At 48.2% G+C, this 15,766-nt stretch overlaps 4 protein-coding genes across 4 annotated transcripts; 2 read left to right on the top strand and 2 right to left on the bottom strand.

Annotated features, from left to right (window-relative positions):
• Positions 1–1,351: 1,351 nt before the first annotated feature.
• Z519_05155 (uncharacterized protein) lies at positions 1,352–3,072 on the bottom strand (the record flags this gene model as incomplete). The annotated part of the gene is made up of 5 exons (XM_016762896.1): positions 1,352–1,508; positions 1,569–1,741; positions 1,790–2,518; positions 2,569–2,949; positions 2,998–3,072. 5 exons carry the CDS (start codon positions 3,070–3,072, stop codon positions 1,352–1,354), a joined length of 1,515 nt encoding a protein of 504 aa, XP_016620509.1.
• A 2,726-nt stretch (positions 3,073–5,798) lies between these two features.
• Positions 5,799–6,497, bottom strand: Z519_05154 (uncharacterized protein; the record flags this gene model as incomplete). The annotated part of the gene is made up of 1 exon (XM_016762895.1): positions 5,799–6,497. The coding sequence occupies one exon, from the start codon at positions 6,495–6,497 to the stop codon at positions 5,799–5,801; it is 699 nt and encodes a 232-aa protein (XP_016620508.1).
• A 3,159-nt stretch (positions 6,498–9,656) lies between these two features.
• On the top strand, positions 9,657–10,181 carry Z519_05153 (uncharacterized protein; the record flags this gene model as incomplete). Its single annotated transcript, XM_016762894.1, has 2 exons — positions 9,657–9,824; positions 9,882–10,181. The coding sequence occupies 2 exons, from the start codon at positions 9,657–9,659 to the stop codon at positions 10,179–10,181; spliced, it is 468 nt and encodes a 155-aa protein (XP_016620507.1).
• Positions 10,182–13,383: 3,202 nt separating this feature from the next.
• Z519_05152 (uncharacterized protein) lies at positions 13,384–14,079 on the top strand (the record flags this gene model as incomplete). Its single annotated transcript, XM_016762893.1, has 2 exons — positions 13,384–13,654; positions 13,739–14,079. The coding sequence occupies 2 exons, from the start codon at positions 13,384–13,386 to the stop codon at positions 14,077–14,079; spliced, it is 612 nt and encodes a 203-aa protein (XP_016620506.1).
• Between the last annotated feature and the right edge of the window lie 1,687 nt (positions 14,080–15,766).

The raw sequence follows: 15,766 nt of genomic DNA, 5'->3' as shown, positions 1-15,766 counted from the left end.
GAAACAGGCTTCGTGTACCGTTTCCCTTGAAGCCAATGTCAACATGTATCATAGCCAGCGGCCCTGCTAGCTGACAGCGACTTACTTTTCCTGCTCGCCGTGTAAAGACCTCGCCGCCTCTTTGTAAAGCATTCCTTGGTGTTTTGACAGATCTCTCACGACCCATATAGATCTTCCATTTCCGCCTGTTCATCCGTCTCTTTGCCCTTGTTCTGTGATTCAGGCAGGAACCCCTATTGCAGCGATTTCACTAATCTAGTAGTTCGTTTGCGGACTCGTTTGCCTCTTCTAAGTTCGGCGGGGGCTGTTGATGCCGGTGGTAGAAGGTTGTGAACTAGTTTGGGGGAGGACTTAGGCGGAGGCTCGCGACGAGGCCGAGGTAGATTAAGTGGCGTTCTAGGCGATCGCACCGATGGGTTGGTTTGAGATAGGCGGCGAGGTTGGCGAGGCTAGGAAGATTGATTTCGGCTATATTTACGCCTGCGCCTGCGCCTGAACTACATATTGATATCGCTATTCCTCTCTATTCTCGCGATCTCGCTATCGTTCCTAGCGTTCTAGAATCCCGTTAGCTATTAACGCCCTCGCGTTCGCTTTACTATATTTCTTCTTCTTTTAGGTCCTCTCATCAGCAATTTTTCCCGCGGCCCACAGCATTCTTGTATGCCCAGAGTGTTAGGGATTCCTTGGCAAGTAGGCAGAGTCTAGCGATAAGCGTATATGTAAGGTACCCCTATAGTACATGTTTAATACTGTTACAGAGCACTTCAGGGTTCGGCGTGCACGTGCAACAACGCACAGAGGCCTGTCCAGCAGATCGGGAATCGAGAACGCGTTTCTGGTTGGCACTGACAAGACAACACCACCACCAACACCACCCAGAGAGGCGGCGGCTAGGGCAACGAACGCCTAGCACAGCGGCAGCATTGAGGACTTGACAAGACTGATAAAACACTCAGGAATTACGTAGACGGCACCAAAAGGCCATGGAATTCATGATACTCTGCTCAAAATTGTAAAGAATGGCACTCTGCCAGCATTGTGAAGTGTTCCGCACTCCCCTCTGCCAGCCTATTTTGGTTTGACATGTGACTAGACAACTTCTTCCCCCTTTGCGATCACTCTACCAGCCCTGCACAGCACTGCACTGCCACTTGGCCTCGTTACAATATATTTGTAAAGTTATAAAGTATTATATTAGCCCAGAGCCTCCTTAGAGTAGTGCAGCGAGCTCTGCGGTCTCATGGGCTGCGTAAGACGAAGACTTACCTTGATAGCCCAGGGCGGCCCAGGGCTCTCAGGCTCATGCGGGAAATTTTGCCGATGTATGGAATCTTGCCATAGGTTGTTTCTATACTCTAACATCTTTGACTCGAACCATCAGCGGATGCTTCCTCCACAAACTATAAACCTCCTGATTGAACCAGTTTGACTTTTTATCAACCAGCTCAAGGTCAAAGTTGAAGATGATTCGAGCAAGGATTAGTTTTATCTCTGCAATAGCTAGGCTATCGGCCTGTCAGTGACCCTAAGCTCGGTACTCTATAGTGTATTACATTGGAACTCACTTCTTGCCAATGCAGTTCCTAGGTCCGGTGGAGAAAGGCTGCAGAACAGCCTTGCGGTCCTTATCAAATTTCGCGGCGTGTTCATGGAGCATACGCTCTGGCGCGAACGAGTTCGGTTCTACAAAGTTGAAGGGGGAGGTATACGCTGCAAATTGTGGAATGCCAACAGATACCTAGATGACTGTCAGCAAATATGATGAATGCATCTGAAGTAGATATACATTGCCTGGGACCCAATGACCGCAGATAGCTGCGCCTTCTGGAGGCGTCATACGACTCAAGGCGATTGGCACCGGTGGATAGATTCGAAGTGACTCCCCGATGACTGCATCCAGATATGTTAGATGACTAACGCTGAGCATAGTGATCTCCTTGTCATCCAGAAACGTGTCTCTAATTTCAGCTTGTAGCTTCTGTCGGACCCGGGGATGCTTCTGAAGTAGATAAGTGCATCCAGCTAGTGATGTTGCAGTGGTTTCGGAGCCAGCGATCATGAGCACATTGAAGGTCTCCTGGATCTCCTCCCTGGACATCCCATTCTCATCGTTGTGTCTCAGCACATATGACATAAAATCAGGCCTATTAGTTTCCTGGTTGATACGTTTCTCAATCTTGTCCTTGGTATAGCTCATAATCCCGAGCCGCTTCCTCAACATGGGCAAGACTAGCACCCCCGCTAGTATCGAGATTATAGGAATTTTCAGTAGTACTAGTTGAGTCATAACAGTCCCTGTTGTCGCAATGTCGAAGAATGCTTTTATCCACGGATGTGCCGTCCTGATCCTAAGGCCACCAAAGGATTTCCCAAAAGAGAGATCGCTGATAATGTCGAAGGTGGCAAGGTTGAAGTTTTGGACCATGTCGACTTCTCTCCCTTCTTTTGCGTCCTCTCGCATGTTGCTGATGAGGAGGTTAACATACTCCTGAATCAACGGCTCTTGTTCTCGAAGCTACAATGTGTGTTACTTCAGAGACTGGAATTTTGTGTGTCTCTTCTTACCGCTCGCTCCGAGAAGGCATGCGATAGTAGGCGCCTTTGGCGTGCGTGCACATCATCGGGGGCGATAGTAATGGCATATGCTTTGTTTTGGCTAACAGGTATACCAGCTTTTTGCATCTGTTTGTGGCCTTGACGATGCATGTATATATCCTTCCAAGCATGGTCGCTAATGAAGGATAGCTCGTTGGGTCTTGTGCGGACTACTTCACCATACTTTGTATGAAGCTTCTCGCTGAACTTTAACTGCTGGCCACGGACGAAATGGAAAACCGCGAAAAGCTCGGTAGCGCCAGCTAGCTTGGGACCAGGAAACTTGCTGAGAGGGTGAAAGTATATATTGTAGATGCCGGGTGAGAAAAGATAGGTAAGATATAGAGATATCTAGATTCATATTAACAAATCGGTCGTCCCTGCACGAGAGGCGCTTACGGCTCCGAGGATGACCGCAGGTGTGGCAGCTAGTGCTTGACCGAGTCCACGTAGTAGGAAATCAAAGAATGCCATAGTCATCCTATCTTTTGATAAATCTTCTGCCAAACTACCAGATGGTTGATGGTGGTATGGTGGTGGGAAGGGGCAACTTCAGGCAGTGGTAGGCAACAAAGAACGCGTGGCAACAATGAAACTGGGCGTAGGTTATCTACACAGTGGTCTGAAAGGCTAATCTGAAAAGACGATAGCGTGGAAATATCATACGATTTCAAGCCTGGAGGATGAGCCCGCTTTAACCTGAGCTTTAACTAAGCCTACTAAGCCTTTAGCCGAGCCTTACTAAGCACCCCGTGGGGCACAGAGTATTGAGTATATTGAGGAGCGCACTAAGCTGTCTAGCTCTTGCGCTATTGAAAATAGCAGTGTGGATCATTAGCGCTCTCGGGAGGATCAATACCCCCGCCAGGTAGGCAGCTTTCTTCCTCATCTTTTCCTATACCTTTTTCCTTTGTCCGCCAACAGTCTCATTCTCATCATGCCCCAATACCGCGGCGGTTGTCATTGCCAGGCTACGACGTATGTGCTGACCCTTGATAAGCCTATCGAAGAGGTGGACGCAGGCACCTGCAATTGCTCTATCTGCAACAGAAGAGGCTCTATTATGTATTATGTTCCAGAAGAAAACATAATATTGAAGGGAAAAGACCAATTAAAGTTGTATACATTTGGTTTCAAGCAATGCAATCACAGATTCTGTCCTGAGGCACGTTGCCCGTGTCCGAAACTCTTAATTATCACATCTGAAGCCTTGTAGTGTGGAATCCATGTCATTGTGAACATTGATGATGCCTCTGTTGACAATGGCTATTGGGTTGGGAAAGTTGGACTTAACGTAAAGCGGTTCTCCTTTTATTTGGCCCTAAGGCTGACACGCTGAAGCTCAGAACTCTTGATGGCATCGATGTGACGGCTCTGAAGGTGATCAAGTACAACGACCGTGAAGAGTCAGCCTCTGATCCCGAGAAAGATAAAGTGTTTAACGAAATTTAAAGAAAAGGCATAAATCTAGGTTTTGAGTGCCTAGTGATATTGACGGGAGCATTAGAAGCGCACTGCTCAACCCGAATGGGCCATCTCATTCACGTCTATCCCTCGAGTCGTGGCCATCCCCTTCGGATTGTGGGCTATGAAGCACACTGAAATTATTCGTCATACATTATCTTACGAGGAAGTGTTCACGGTGATGAAGGCTAGAGAGAGGTTAGCGACTAAGGAACGCAGAGGCCTGACGCAAGCACATGATTCCTCCATAGGAAAAGGGGAAGGCCTCTGTTCTGACACCAACAACCCAAACAACAAACACTGATGCAGCGCCTCTGCGGCAGCGAGATAGCCATACGCTCTCTAGGCAGTGGTAGCACAGTGGGAATAACTGTGAATGAGTTGACGGCAGAACGCCACTGTGGCAAACCAATTAATCCACCAATGTTTCAACCGAGGCCTCTCTCTAACAGCGTCGGTGCCGCCGTTGGTCGACAACGAGGCCTGGACAGATCTGGCTAGGTCCAGATCTATTCAGCGAACGGCTTGCTTCCACAGTGCAAATAGTATATAGATAGCCATAGTCTCTCTGAAGTAGGCAAGGGCAGAGACACAATCGATCAGATAGATCCACTCCCATTCTCTGTTAAACAGAACGGCTCAGGCAACAGCGCAGCGCGTCGCGGCGGGCGGTAAACGTAACGTACTAATTCATACTATGTTCTGTGTGTGTTCCCTTTCCAAAACCTATTGTCGTCAGGCCCCACCAATACTACGTGTATACCCAATGCTGGGGGATTCCCCAAGTGCACGCTTGGGAAATCTCGAGATCAACACCCCATTTCTTAGCATCAAACGCAAATCACCTGCACTCAATCGGCGGTCTGCATTCAAAAGTGCGGTCGACGAGTTTGTCTGCAGGCGCGAATTGCTACGTAGCACGCCTTTTCCAAGGCTTCCCAAATCAACCTCATCTTCATGTGGTTTCTTATGTGCTTGAGTGTATACTCTTAACACAGATTCCGGCCGCTATCGTCTGAGGACGCGAAGAAGGTCGACTTCCTCTAATCCTAGCTATTCGCAGGGTCCTTCACCGTTGCTATGGCTGTCGTTTCCTTCCTGCGCCGAAGTGACCACCAGAATGTGTGGTTCTGCAGCCTATGGCGGGTCGGCTATTCTAGAGTCCGCGTGCATGGTTTAAACCGGGATGCAATGTGTTCGGTCGCTATGTCTACGAGATATCCTCTCCGTGTTCCACTCCGGCCGTTGAGGCGCCCGCGTTCTATTAATCTGTTCGATTTGCCAGCGATCCATCGACATGTTCCATGATGATGAGATCGACGAAGTGTTCCTGGGGTTTCGCAGAAGAGTGGATCACAAATGCTGACAAGAAGTTCGGTACGTAATCCTAGAGAACAAACCTTTACGACAACAACTGAGGTGTCGTGAAAAGACATGGAGGTCAAGGCTGTCGCGCATTCATGAATTTTGCTCTTGAACGGCGCTATAACTATAGCTACTTCTGAGCACCCTCTATGTCCATTTTGAGAAGTCGAAAAAAACTAGCATCTACCAGGGCATAGTTCTGACATGACGTGCACCCTCAGTTTGTCGTCCACTAGTTCCCGCTAAGCAATAAGGTGACGTTGCTAGAAGGTCATAAGGAACAGTCGTGCAGATTCTGAAACACACTAAGGCATTTTCAAGCAAATTAACCAATCATCATACGGTATCGATATCCCTTGATCTCCAACCTATCAGAAGAGATGACTAAAAAAGTTGCCGACATCGTTAACAGCTCCTTCACACCAGTTCTTGGCTGCGTTGAAAGCCTCCTCAACCTTTTCAATCGCGTTATGCACAAAGTTGATGACAGCGTCTAAAGCTGTCTTGAACGCATTCACAATATTTCCCAGGACCTGCGTCACGATATTCGAAGCGACCATCCAAGCATTCGCAGCCGGTGCCTGCTGCTCAGGAGGATAAGTCTCGATCTTCGCAATGGCGTCCTCGGTCATTTGATCCATTTGGTCCGTTAACTTCTTCTTGTCCTCGTCATTTTTCTCTCTCATCTGCTGAGCCCATGCAGGCACCTTAGACCTATCAGTCGGAGCGAGTTGCGCATCCGCTTCTATGCGATTCTTGATTTGCTGGCTGCTATCCTGCAGCTTTTGGGCCCCGGTGTCTGCGATAGTCTGAAGATCCCCTGCCTGTACTTTAGTGATTAGAGTAGGGGCATCGGCTCCAATGAGTGGGGGGCGTTCTGCTTGTGGTAAGAGGAGTTTGTGGAACTCATGAGTCACCAAGGCGGGTGCTTTCTGATGGAGCTTGCGGAGGGCGTCGAAGTAGCTGAAATCGTCGATGGACATGCAGGTGTGGAGGTAGGCGTTATGTATGCGGATCGCCGTTTTCCATTGCTCTTCTTTCACTATTCCCGCTGGATGGCTAGACGTCATTCTGGTGGAGGTTGATAGGTAATTTGGAAATGGGATGGTCCTGGCGGGTGCTGGGGGTAAGGTCCTTTCAGATGTTGGACTAAGGCGCGGGTCTCTCGCTACTTTTATAAGGACAGTGCATGCACGATTCTGCACATGCATCGCAACTGTTGAAGCTCAGACGCAGCTGAACTGAAACACGGCTGAACTCAGACGTAGCTGACCAGGTGTTGGAGCCAGGCTATGGAGTCGGAATTCATCGCAAGAACGTGGGCCTTACTGTGCCGGATGCACTAGGATCATTGAGACCAAAAGACATGATCTCTGGCAAGCCAGTGATGTAAGCGGACTGAATTAATAAGCTGTGGTAAAATTTGAGTCGTGCACAGTCATTGTTGGTGTGAGAGCTTATATTGGTCTGTAGATACATAAGCCTGCCAGATATTTGTGGGGGAAAGGTGAAAGCATGTTACGACTTACACGTGTCATAAATATTGAGAGTTCAGAAGGCAGAATTGTTCAACTCGGTCCAGTCTTCGCCTCTCTTCTCCCGTGTCCATCGAGATTGCTCAACGGGTCCAAGACCCATCATGCATGAGCCCCCGGACAACAGCATTGGTCTAATACGTGATTGACGGCTCAGCGCACATGAGCAATTGATACACGAGAAGACGCACAGTATCGGCCTATTTCGGCTTTCCCGTCTTGTGGCTTTAGAGCCTCGTATAGTCTCTCAACAATCGGGTGGCTTTGGCCAGTTTATTCCAATTCGCCATCCAAAGGTTCAAGAGTGGAGCTACATTGCCTCAGCCCAGCGACTGATATGTAGCAAGGGCTAGCATTCTACCGTACAACATGAATGTCTTCATGGCTAACGAGACTTTGACTTTGAGCAGTGCAGTCACAGCCGATCCCCTGTCGACAACAGTGGAGTGCCGTCGACCTGACGAAAAACAAGCCAAAATTTTGTAACCCTACTTGTTGACCATATTGAATGCGTATAGAACGCGCCGGCCGGCATCTCATAACTTAACTCTTACTATGGTGAGAATTAGTGAATTGATTCCTGATCAAATTAAGTGCCGGCATTATGGATCGACACAGCCATGATACATCTATTTGTAGTTCAATAGCTGACTGAACTTAAATTAGCGGGAGTATATTCCATGCGCTGGAGATGTGTTCAGCTCCGCCTCTTTGAGCTGAATACGAGCCCCTAAAACACCACCTCCAATGAGATGGGAACAGTCTGTCACGCAGTATTCATCCTACTGTACAGTAGCAAAATGACACCTCTGTCTCATGCAAGGAGATCTCTCGAACTATTTCCGTAGCACTCCTTACTGTAGAAGAACGTCCCAATAGTGAGAGGACAGTGAAAAACAGACTCGACGAACCCGAATTCCGGCTTTCAGCGTCGGTTTACGCTGAACTAGGTCCAGATGCTGTGAGTCCCGCTTTGTCAGCACGTCCCTGTCGACCTAACCCAATGGCATTCTGGTTGAGAGGTCGATACGAGAGCATTGCCCATCTTATGGGCCTAGAAGCTACCTCGAACGCCATATATTGCTTCCTCAAGTACTATGTCGCCCAGGCAGCTCAAGAGCTGAAAGCTTCAGAATCGGACGAACAGGCTTTTGGTCGTGGAATCCTTCGACAGGACGAAGCAAGCCATGATATCAGCTCGCATCAGCTCGAAGACCCCTCAGCGTCCCAATGACTCAGACGGAATCTCTCGGCCACAAGGCAGACAAGGATGTGTATCGCTGTATGCTGTGCCTGAGGCAATTCAGCAGCGACTCATACCTCAAACAGCACGAGTCTCCTAGTGAAATCCACCGTTCGAACCTTGACAATTCCACGTTAGTTGCCAAAGGTCGCTCAAGACTGGCCAATATGCTCCAGTCGACTGCGAACTGATTGGCAGAAAATTGGGTCGAAACTAAGTCGACGTCAATTGCGACCTTCATCGAATGGTCTGTGTTCCTCGTATCACGGTCTCTATGGAAGGGAGACAGGTTAGAGGCTCGGGAACTAGCTCTCGGGGGGTTGATCTCCGGTCATTTGGGCTGACAGATTGCTGGACTGTTAGTTTATCTCTTGTGCCTGTTACGTTGGGAGAGGATTGTCTGACTGATGGCGAAGTTGCAGAACCAATACCGTCTTCGAACAATACTGTTTGTTGCGTGACTGAGCCGTTGTGGTTTGAATGAAGAAGGTATGCATGTATCCCGGTCTTCCGGACATAGACAAGGTTCGATTTTCGAAACGGAAGCTGAGCTTGCTACATACTCGTCCAAAATGAGGTGCTTTTTATCGAAGCTGGAGGAATATGCTGGCGGTGTGTTGAGGTATCTTCGCGAGATCGTTGGGGAGTTTCAAGGTCACAAAGGACGTCATAGATGAAAGAAGCTTAAGCCAGGTGGAAAGGCAGGTCAGCCGGTATCCCAGCCCTAGTGTAAGAATGGCGTTATGCGCCCAAGGTTTCCTCGACAGGACATTACGCTGCATGGACCACTTGAGGAGTCCTCCCGAGCTGAGTTGAGAGCCTGGTTGTTACCTCTTTCCACGCTCTCTTTCCAGGACCGCCGCTGCGGTCTTCGCAGCAGGAAATGTTGGTTGGACGTAGTGGCGACGAGATACTATTGAAGGAACTTCGAGTAGAGTGATGCTCTTCGGCCCTGGCAAAACCGGAAAAAGCATAAGGCCGAAATCACTGGCTGCAGGCGAGCCGTCGGACTTCGAGTCTCTCTCGTTTTTCGTCTTGGAACTAAGTATGTGTCCGCAACACGGGGCTGCACAATATGAAGTCCAATCCGGGCTTTTGGGCAAACTGCGAAGATCTTCTGGCTCGCTCCCCTCATGTGTAAAACTGACTTAGTCGCTTTTGAAATTGATTCCTTCAATCTCTACTTTCAAACCCTGCTTACCATGGCCGTCGAAGACCATTTAGCTAGCCCAACTCTACTGCAGAAAATAGATCTACTTCGTGAAAAGAATGATAGTAAATATGTTCTACTTCCACAGGTATGCTTTCCCAACTATACCATTTCTCTCTTGATTAGAATGGATCTTCCTCTAGCTTGTTGTTGTCGGTGATCAAAGCTCTGGTAAATCTTCTCTTCTAGAAAAGCTTAACCAACATTCCATTTCCTCGCAATGTGGAGCTGTGTACGCACTATGCGACGCAGATGCCGTTCTCGCCGTGATTCCGAATCTCGATTGAATATCACTATTATTCCGGGTCCTCGCGCATCTGATGCGCACAAAAGATATCTGGCAGATTATCATCCTAGAATTCTATCGGCGGAGAGCTTTCGCGCCCAATTCTTGCATATTTTGAAGGAGGTTGGTCCCGTGCTAATTATGCTTAGTATATTGCCATAATTATTGATCATTCAATAGGTGAATATCCGAATTCCCATTCAGATAGACACATCTTCCGGCGAAGGGACGGTTTTCAGTGAAGATATTCTGAGAATTGAGATATGTGGCCCTGACGAGGACTACTTAATAGTGATTGATGTTCCGGGCACCTTCCGCAACCCGATCGAGGGAATCACGACCAAAGACGATGTCCAGCTTGTCCGAAACAAGGTCAAGGAGTACATCAAAAATAATCGCATCATCATCCTCGCAGTCCTCCCCAGCAATGTCGACATTGCCACCCAAGAAATTCTCACGCTTGCAGAAGATTATGACTAGGCCGGAGAGCGCATCCTGGGCGTCCTGACAAAGCCGGATTTGGTGAAAGATCAAAATGCATAAGTCGCCCTTTGCAGTATTGTGTCGGGAAAGAAAAGGCCCCTCTCCCTCGGATATTATGTCGTTCGAAGCCGCGGTACGGACGACGGTGACGATTTCAACTGTACAGGAGCAGAACAGTTTGCTTCCGAACACGCCCTGTAACTGCCAAAGAATCATCTCGGTGTACTGGCTTTGAAGGTGTGATTAAGCGACCTCTTAGGTCAGATTACGAGAAAAGATTCCCGGAACTACGGAAGGAAGTCAATAAGCAGCTATTGGATTGTCAGAGGGAGTTAGAAGGACTCGGTCCATCGCGTCAAATTGGGAAAGACCAACGATTGTTCCTTAGTACTCTGGCTCGACATTTTCAAGAGCTCGTTAATACTGCACCGAATGCTCATGTTGACAGCAGAACGTCACTGTGGCAAACTAACTAATCCACTAATGCCGAGGCCTCTCTATGACAGCGTCGGCCGTTGGTCGATAACGGGGCCTGGACATATCTGACCAGGTCCAGATCTATTCAGCGGACGGCTTGTTTCCACAGTGCAAATAGTATATAGATAGCCAGAGTCTCTGTGAAGTAGGCAGGGAGGACACAATCAAGCAGAAAGATCCACTCTCACTGTGTGCAACAGCTCATTATTCCAGGCACGATGTTTTTGAAGAAAGAGAAGAACTCAGGCTCGTCACATATGTGGCAAATCTTACAGAAATGTTTAGCTCTGATATTGAGCGAAAGGGACACGTCCGTTCTTCTCAGGACTCTGGGATAAGTGGGGACGAGGGACCCGCCGAAAGCGAGGAATGCATTTCGAGGGCTAAAGCACACGCAAAAGAGGAGCCAGAATTTCTCGGAGATATTGACCTTGGCGAGTCCGACGTCCTCGAAGCTATCATTAGTAGGGACGACCACGTCGACGATCCACAGGCCGGTATCATGGATCGGACTGAACAACTTTGTGTCCGATCTCGCGTAATACAGTTAAGTACTTTTAGTAAAGCTAACCTGAGAAGCGCCTTTAAAGACAGTCCAGCAAGTGAGACTCTAGGACAAAGTCATACATCAGCCATATTGTTGTGACCATTCATCGTTTTATGGTCACTACTTTGAACGCTCTTTGTACCGACGTACAGGTTCGCGAAGAGTTCTGGTCTTCTATTCTCGATGAAGTCATCAAGAGATACAAAGCAGTAATGGATTAAGCAGTGTTCCTTGTGTTTCTGGATTGAGAGAAAAGGCCATATACAGTAAACCATTACTTCCATGAGAACCTTCAGATTGCCCGTGGCAATCGGAAGGCGGATATGATGAAAATAAAGTCGCGACAGGAGACTAAGTGGGTGACAATCGTCAGGCCTTTACCTTCGATAATCTCATAGTTGATCTTGACGATGTCAGAGGGACAACTAGAAGCAAGAGCAATGTGAAATACAAGGAGGAAGAAATACGTGACATCTTATGGTCATATTATTTGGTTGAACGAAAACTTTTCGTTGACAGTGTTTATCAGCAAGCTGTCGATCTGTGCTAGTTAACTGGACCTATGAGTCCCCTCGCTGTTTTCACCCAGGAGTGGGTGATCGCGTTGGATGCTGGGCAACTGGGGACAACCGCGCGGAAGCCACCAGTCACGAGAGAACGCCGGGCAGCGTTGACGAGGAAGATTCAAGATTTAGAGATTGCTGTCCGGATTTTAAGACACTGAGGTAGCATTTTCCAATACTGTACGTCGGCCTACTCCGCGTGAGAATTAACAGTGTTTTTTGCGAAAAAGTATTCGCAAAAGCTCGTTCTCAGCGATACAACCGGAGAGCGCACGCCGAGAATACGGCACTTGGCCCGAAAGAGCGTACGCTTCAATGCTGCTTGATCCTCCCCAGGAAAAGACAATAAACTTTGGCCCATGCATCGACAAAAACCGTGTGTTAAGCTCAACCGCTCCAGGAGCACAAAGCGCATCCAATGCCTGCAGGGGTCGATGGGTTAAAATAAATGAGTAATGCTACGGCAGTCCGTCGATTGGATTCATAGCTGCTTCTAATAGGTCATCATTGATGTCGCCGGCCTTCCTCAACCACGGAATCCCGTAACGAGACAGCATTTCCGTTGTCAACGCGAAGAAACGGAAAACTCGTGACTCTAACCTTTCCTGCTCGCAACCAGCATGTGATAATCTCGGATCCTTTCGGACTTGACTATCCGTAATGACTCGATGGCTTATTCGGACATTCTGGACGGGCGCCTTGGGCAATAAACTTAGCCTTTGTCAACTAAATTAATCACACCTGGCGAAGCCTGTGCAGAATTCCGAAAACATGGGATAGATTAGAGAACATAATTCATAGATCGCTGTCAATGTCAAAAGCATCTTCACGCGGCCCACGGTATATCTCCGTAGCTGTTCTTAGCCGAACTACGAAGTCGTAGAAGTTATCAACGCTTCTCTTTATTCCCGAGCTTGGGTTCTTCAAGAGCAGCAGCTGTCGAGACATCAACTTAAGTATGGCAAGAGAGGCATCTACTGGAAATGCTTCTGTTGCTACACGACCTCTGATAACATCACGAGTTTGCAGCTACCGCGATATCGACATCCCGATTTTGGCGCCAATCATTAACTGAGAATTCATATTGAGCCCATCCAGTCAGAAACTGATACTCCAGCCAAGGCAAGACGGAACCCCTACTTGAACCTCTGGCATGCTACTGTCGAGGAATTTCCCGAAATATGAAGATGAAAAATGATGTTCTTCCGGCTCTCTCCGGTCTTGCACAGGCTTTTGCCAGCTACATGAGTGCTGGCGATCGGTATGCGGTTGGACTGTGGCAAAGCGATTTAGGGCTCGGGCTTTCGTGGACTGCCGATGTCGAGGGAACCCGTCATGTGTCTGTTACACCTGGTATCACCAACTACGATCTGGTAGGCTTCTCTGGGCCATCATGGTCATGGATATCGCAATGCCACAGGAGGATCCGCATTAAAGTTGAGTCGAAAATCCTCAACAGCGGAAAGTGCGATTATCGAGAACATACAGCAGGTCTAGACACTGAACTGACTGGACAAGATATTAAGTCAAACGCTCAAGCGAACCTTACGGGAGAGTTAAGAGCGGCAAGCTATTCGTCAAAGCCAAGCTGCTGACTCTGCATATTGATGTCATGCCTTGCACTCCTACGGGCGACGCCAGGTGGATGAGAGGAACTATCAACAGCTCTGACGCCGAAAGTCACGTTCTGTTTCTAACGGTTGACAGATCTCCGTTCTCCGAGCTTGGTCTCGTGAATATCGTCGGGAAGGACGTTCGAGACCTTACTGGCGAGTGCGCGATAGACGATATAGACTGCGAGCAATGGTCGTCGCACGTCCAAGATGGGGAGGTCCAGGCGGTATTTCTGCCACTTATAATGTACGACGGGAACCGCTGCGTTGGTACTGCTTCCGGGAGAGAAGAGGGATGAATTTGTTAGGGTTAGCCGCGCTGATATCGACCTACCGAATCCGATTATTTTACAGCGGTCGACACTTCCTGTAAGGGAGATCACTGTAATTTGATGGGCGTGTCCCAGCCCATCCGTCCTGGGGCTCGGGAGGACGAAACCCGAGCACAACAGAATCTAGAAGAACTCCAAGGCCGCTTCGACGCCGAACGCTGTTCCCTACGGGGTGAGGTTGACAAGGGGAGACGCGGGAGGCAGCGCGTCGAGCGGACTCTTACTCCAGTTAGACAACAACCAGAGTTGAAGATATCCGAAGGACAACGGAACCTCGACCTATTGAAGGTCAATTTTTGCGAGTTGGCAGAATTCTTAGAGAAGTTACGTGAAGAGCTCCAGTATGCCCGGTCGACTCTATAGATATAGTCGAGATTATTAAGGAATAAATACTATGAAATCTTTAAACTTATTCGCGTGGTCGAGACCTTAAAAAGAGACTACGCACTAGTGCAGTAAGAAAGCCTTTATTAGCTTACGGCAGCCTAAGATGAGGTAGAAGTAGCTAAGCAATATCTCAAGAATATAAGTTATAAGCCGGACCTAGTGCGATAGAACCTAGTTATGCTCCGGGCGTCGATTGCCTCATTTTCCGCTAACGGTGGAGCGATCGAGGTGATGCGATCCATCTGCCGCCACCTCAGACAGCTGGTAAGAGAGCCAGATAATTTCTGTGATTCAGCGCATGGTGAGGCCCCTAATCTGCTGAGCGTGAACAACACCAGACACACTCATATATAGTACTTTTGCCTCCTCACGCGGTAAGTATTGCCACGTCGCCAAGAGAAAACCGTGGAGCTTCCCGAACCGTCACAACTTCCAAGTTTCAACCTACCTCAGTTTAACAGTGTTGAACTTTCTCTGTTACATTCCTAAAAGCCTTCAATATAGACGATTAAAGCATGAGGCTGCTAAATACTAAATACCAAGACCATCAAACTGCAATACTTCGTTCCTGGTCAGATCCCAGACTACGTCATTCTATCACATCGCTGGTGCACTCCTAACACCGAAGAATGCACCTACGAAGACATAAGCAGAACCCGAATTTCGAACCAGGTGCGAAGGAAACAAGGGTTTTCCAAGATTCAACAAGCTTGTGACCTAGCTTTTAAAGACAAGTATCAATGGATCTGGATCGATAGTTGTTGTATCGACAAGTCCAGCTCGGCCGAATTGCTGGAAGATATTAACTCCATGTGAAACTACTACGAGAAATCAAACATCTGCTATGTGTATATAGCAGATGTTTCGACTTTAGGAGCGCGTAGGAGTCAAAGCTTCCGCAAGAGCGAATGGTTCGCTCGTGGTTGGACATTGCCGGAGCTGATTGCACCCGTTCATATTGAATTCTATGCCAGGGGATTGGTCAAGGGTTGGTCCGAAATTTGAATGATACGAAGAGATCGCAGAAATTATAGGGATCGACCCAGAACTCCTCCTTCAGACTCAAGACATTGATTATTATAGTGCCGCGGAGAGGCTTTCCTGGGCGGCTCATCGACAAGTTACCAGGGAGGAAGACGGGGTGTATTCGCTCTTAGGTTTACTTGATGTCAACATGCCTCTACTTTACGGAGGGGGCCGCCAAAAAGCCTTCATCGGGCTCCAAGAAGCTATTTACAATTCGATAACCGATCATATGCTTTTCTTTGTTTCGATACAGTCTCCATCAAAAGGACCAGCCGCTCTTGGTAGACTCACCAAATCATTTCTGCAATGATACTGAGCGCAAATTATATATCTCCCGTGGAATTCGCTGCTTTCCCTCACACATCCCATTCACTGGTCTCTGGACGACTATGAGATGGGCAACTCAACCCCATGAGCAGATATTCACAACTGTCACCGCTTTTCGAAATGAAATATTTTACGACACTTCCATTGCTGGATTATCATGATGTTTCCGATGAGTTGATTTTCTTCGGTGATAGCGAGTGGCGTACCGGGGTTACCCATGTGGCTGTCCCTAATCACTCGCCAAATGAATAGATGGAAGGAGTCCTATGTCTCCTGTTAGGGCAAACTAATCACGCCCCGGTGTTTCGAG

Source organism: Cladophialophora bantiana, assembly GCF_000835475.1.
Source record: "Cladophialophora bantiana CBS 173.52 unplaced genomic scaffold supercont1.7, whole genome shotgun sequence".
NCBI lineage: Eukaryota > Fungi > Ascomycota > Eurotiomycetes > Chaetothyriales > Herpotrichiellaceae > Cladophialophora > Cladophialophora bantiana.
Note: the sequence above shows the minus strand (reverse complement) of the source record. Positions and strands in the feature narration are given on the sequence as shown.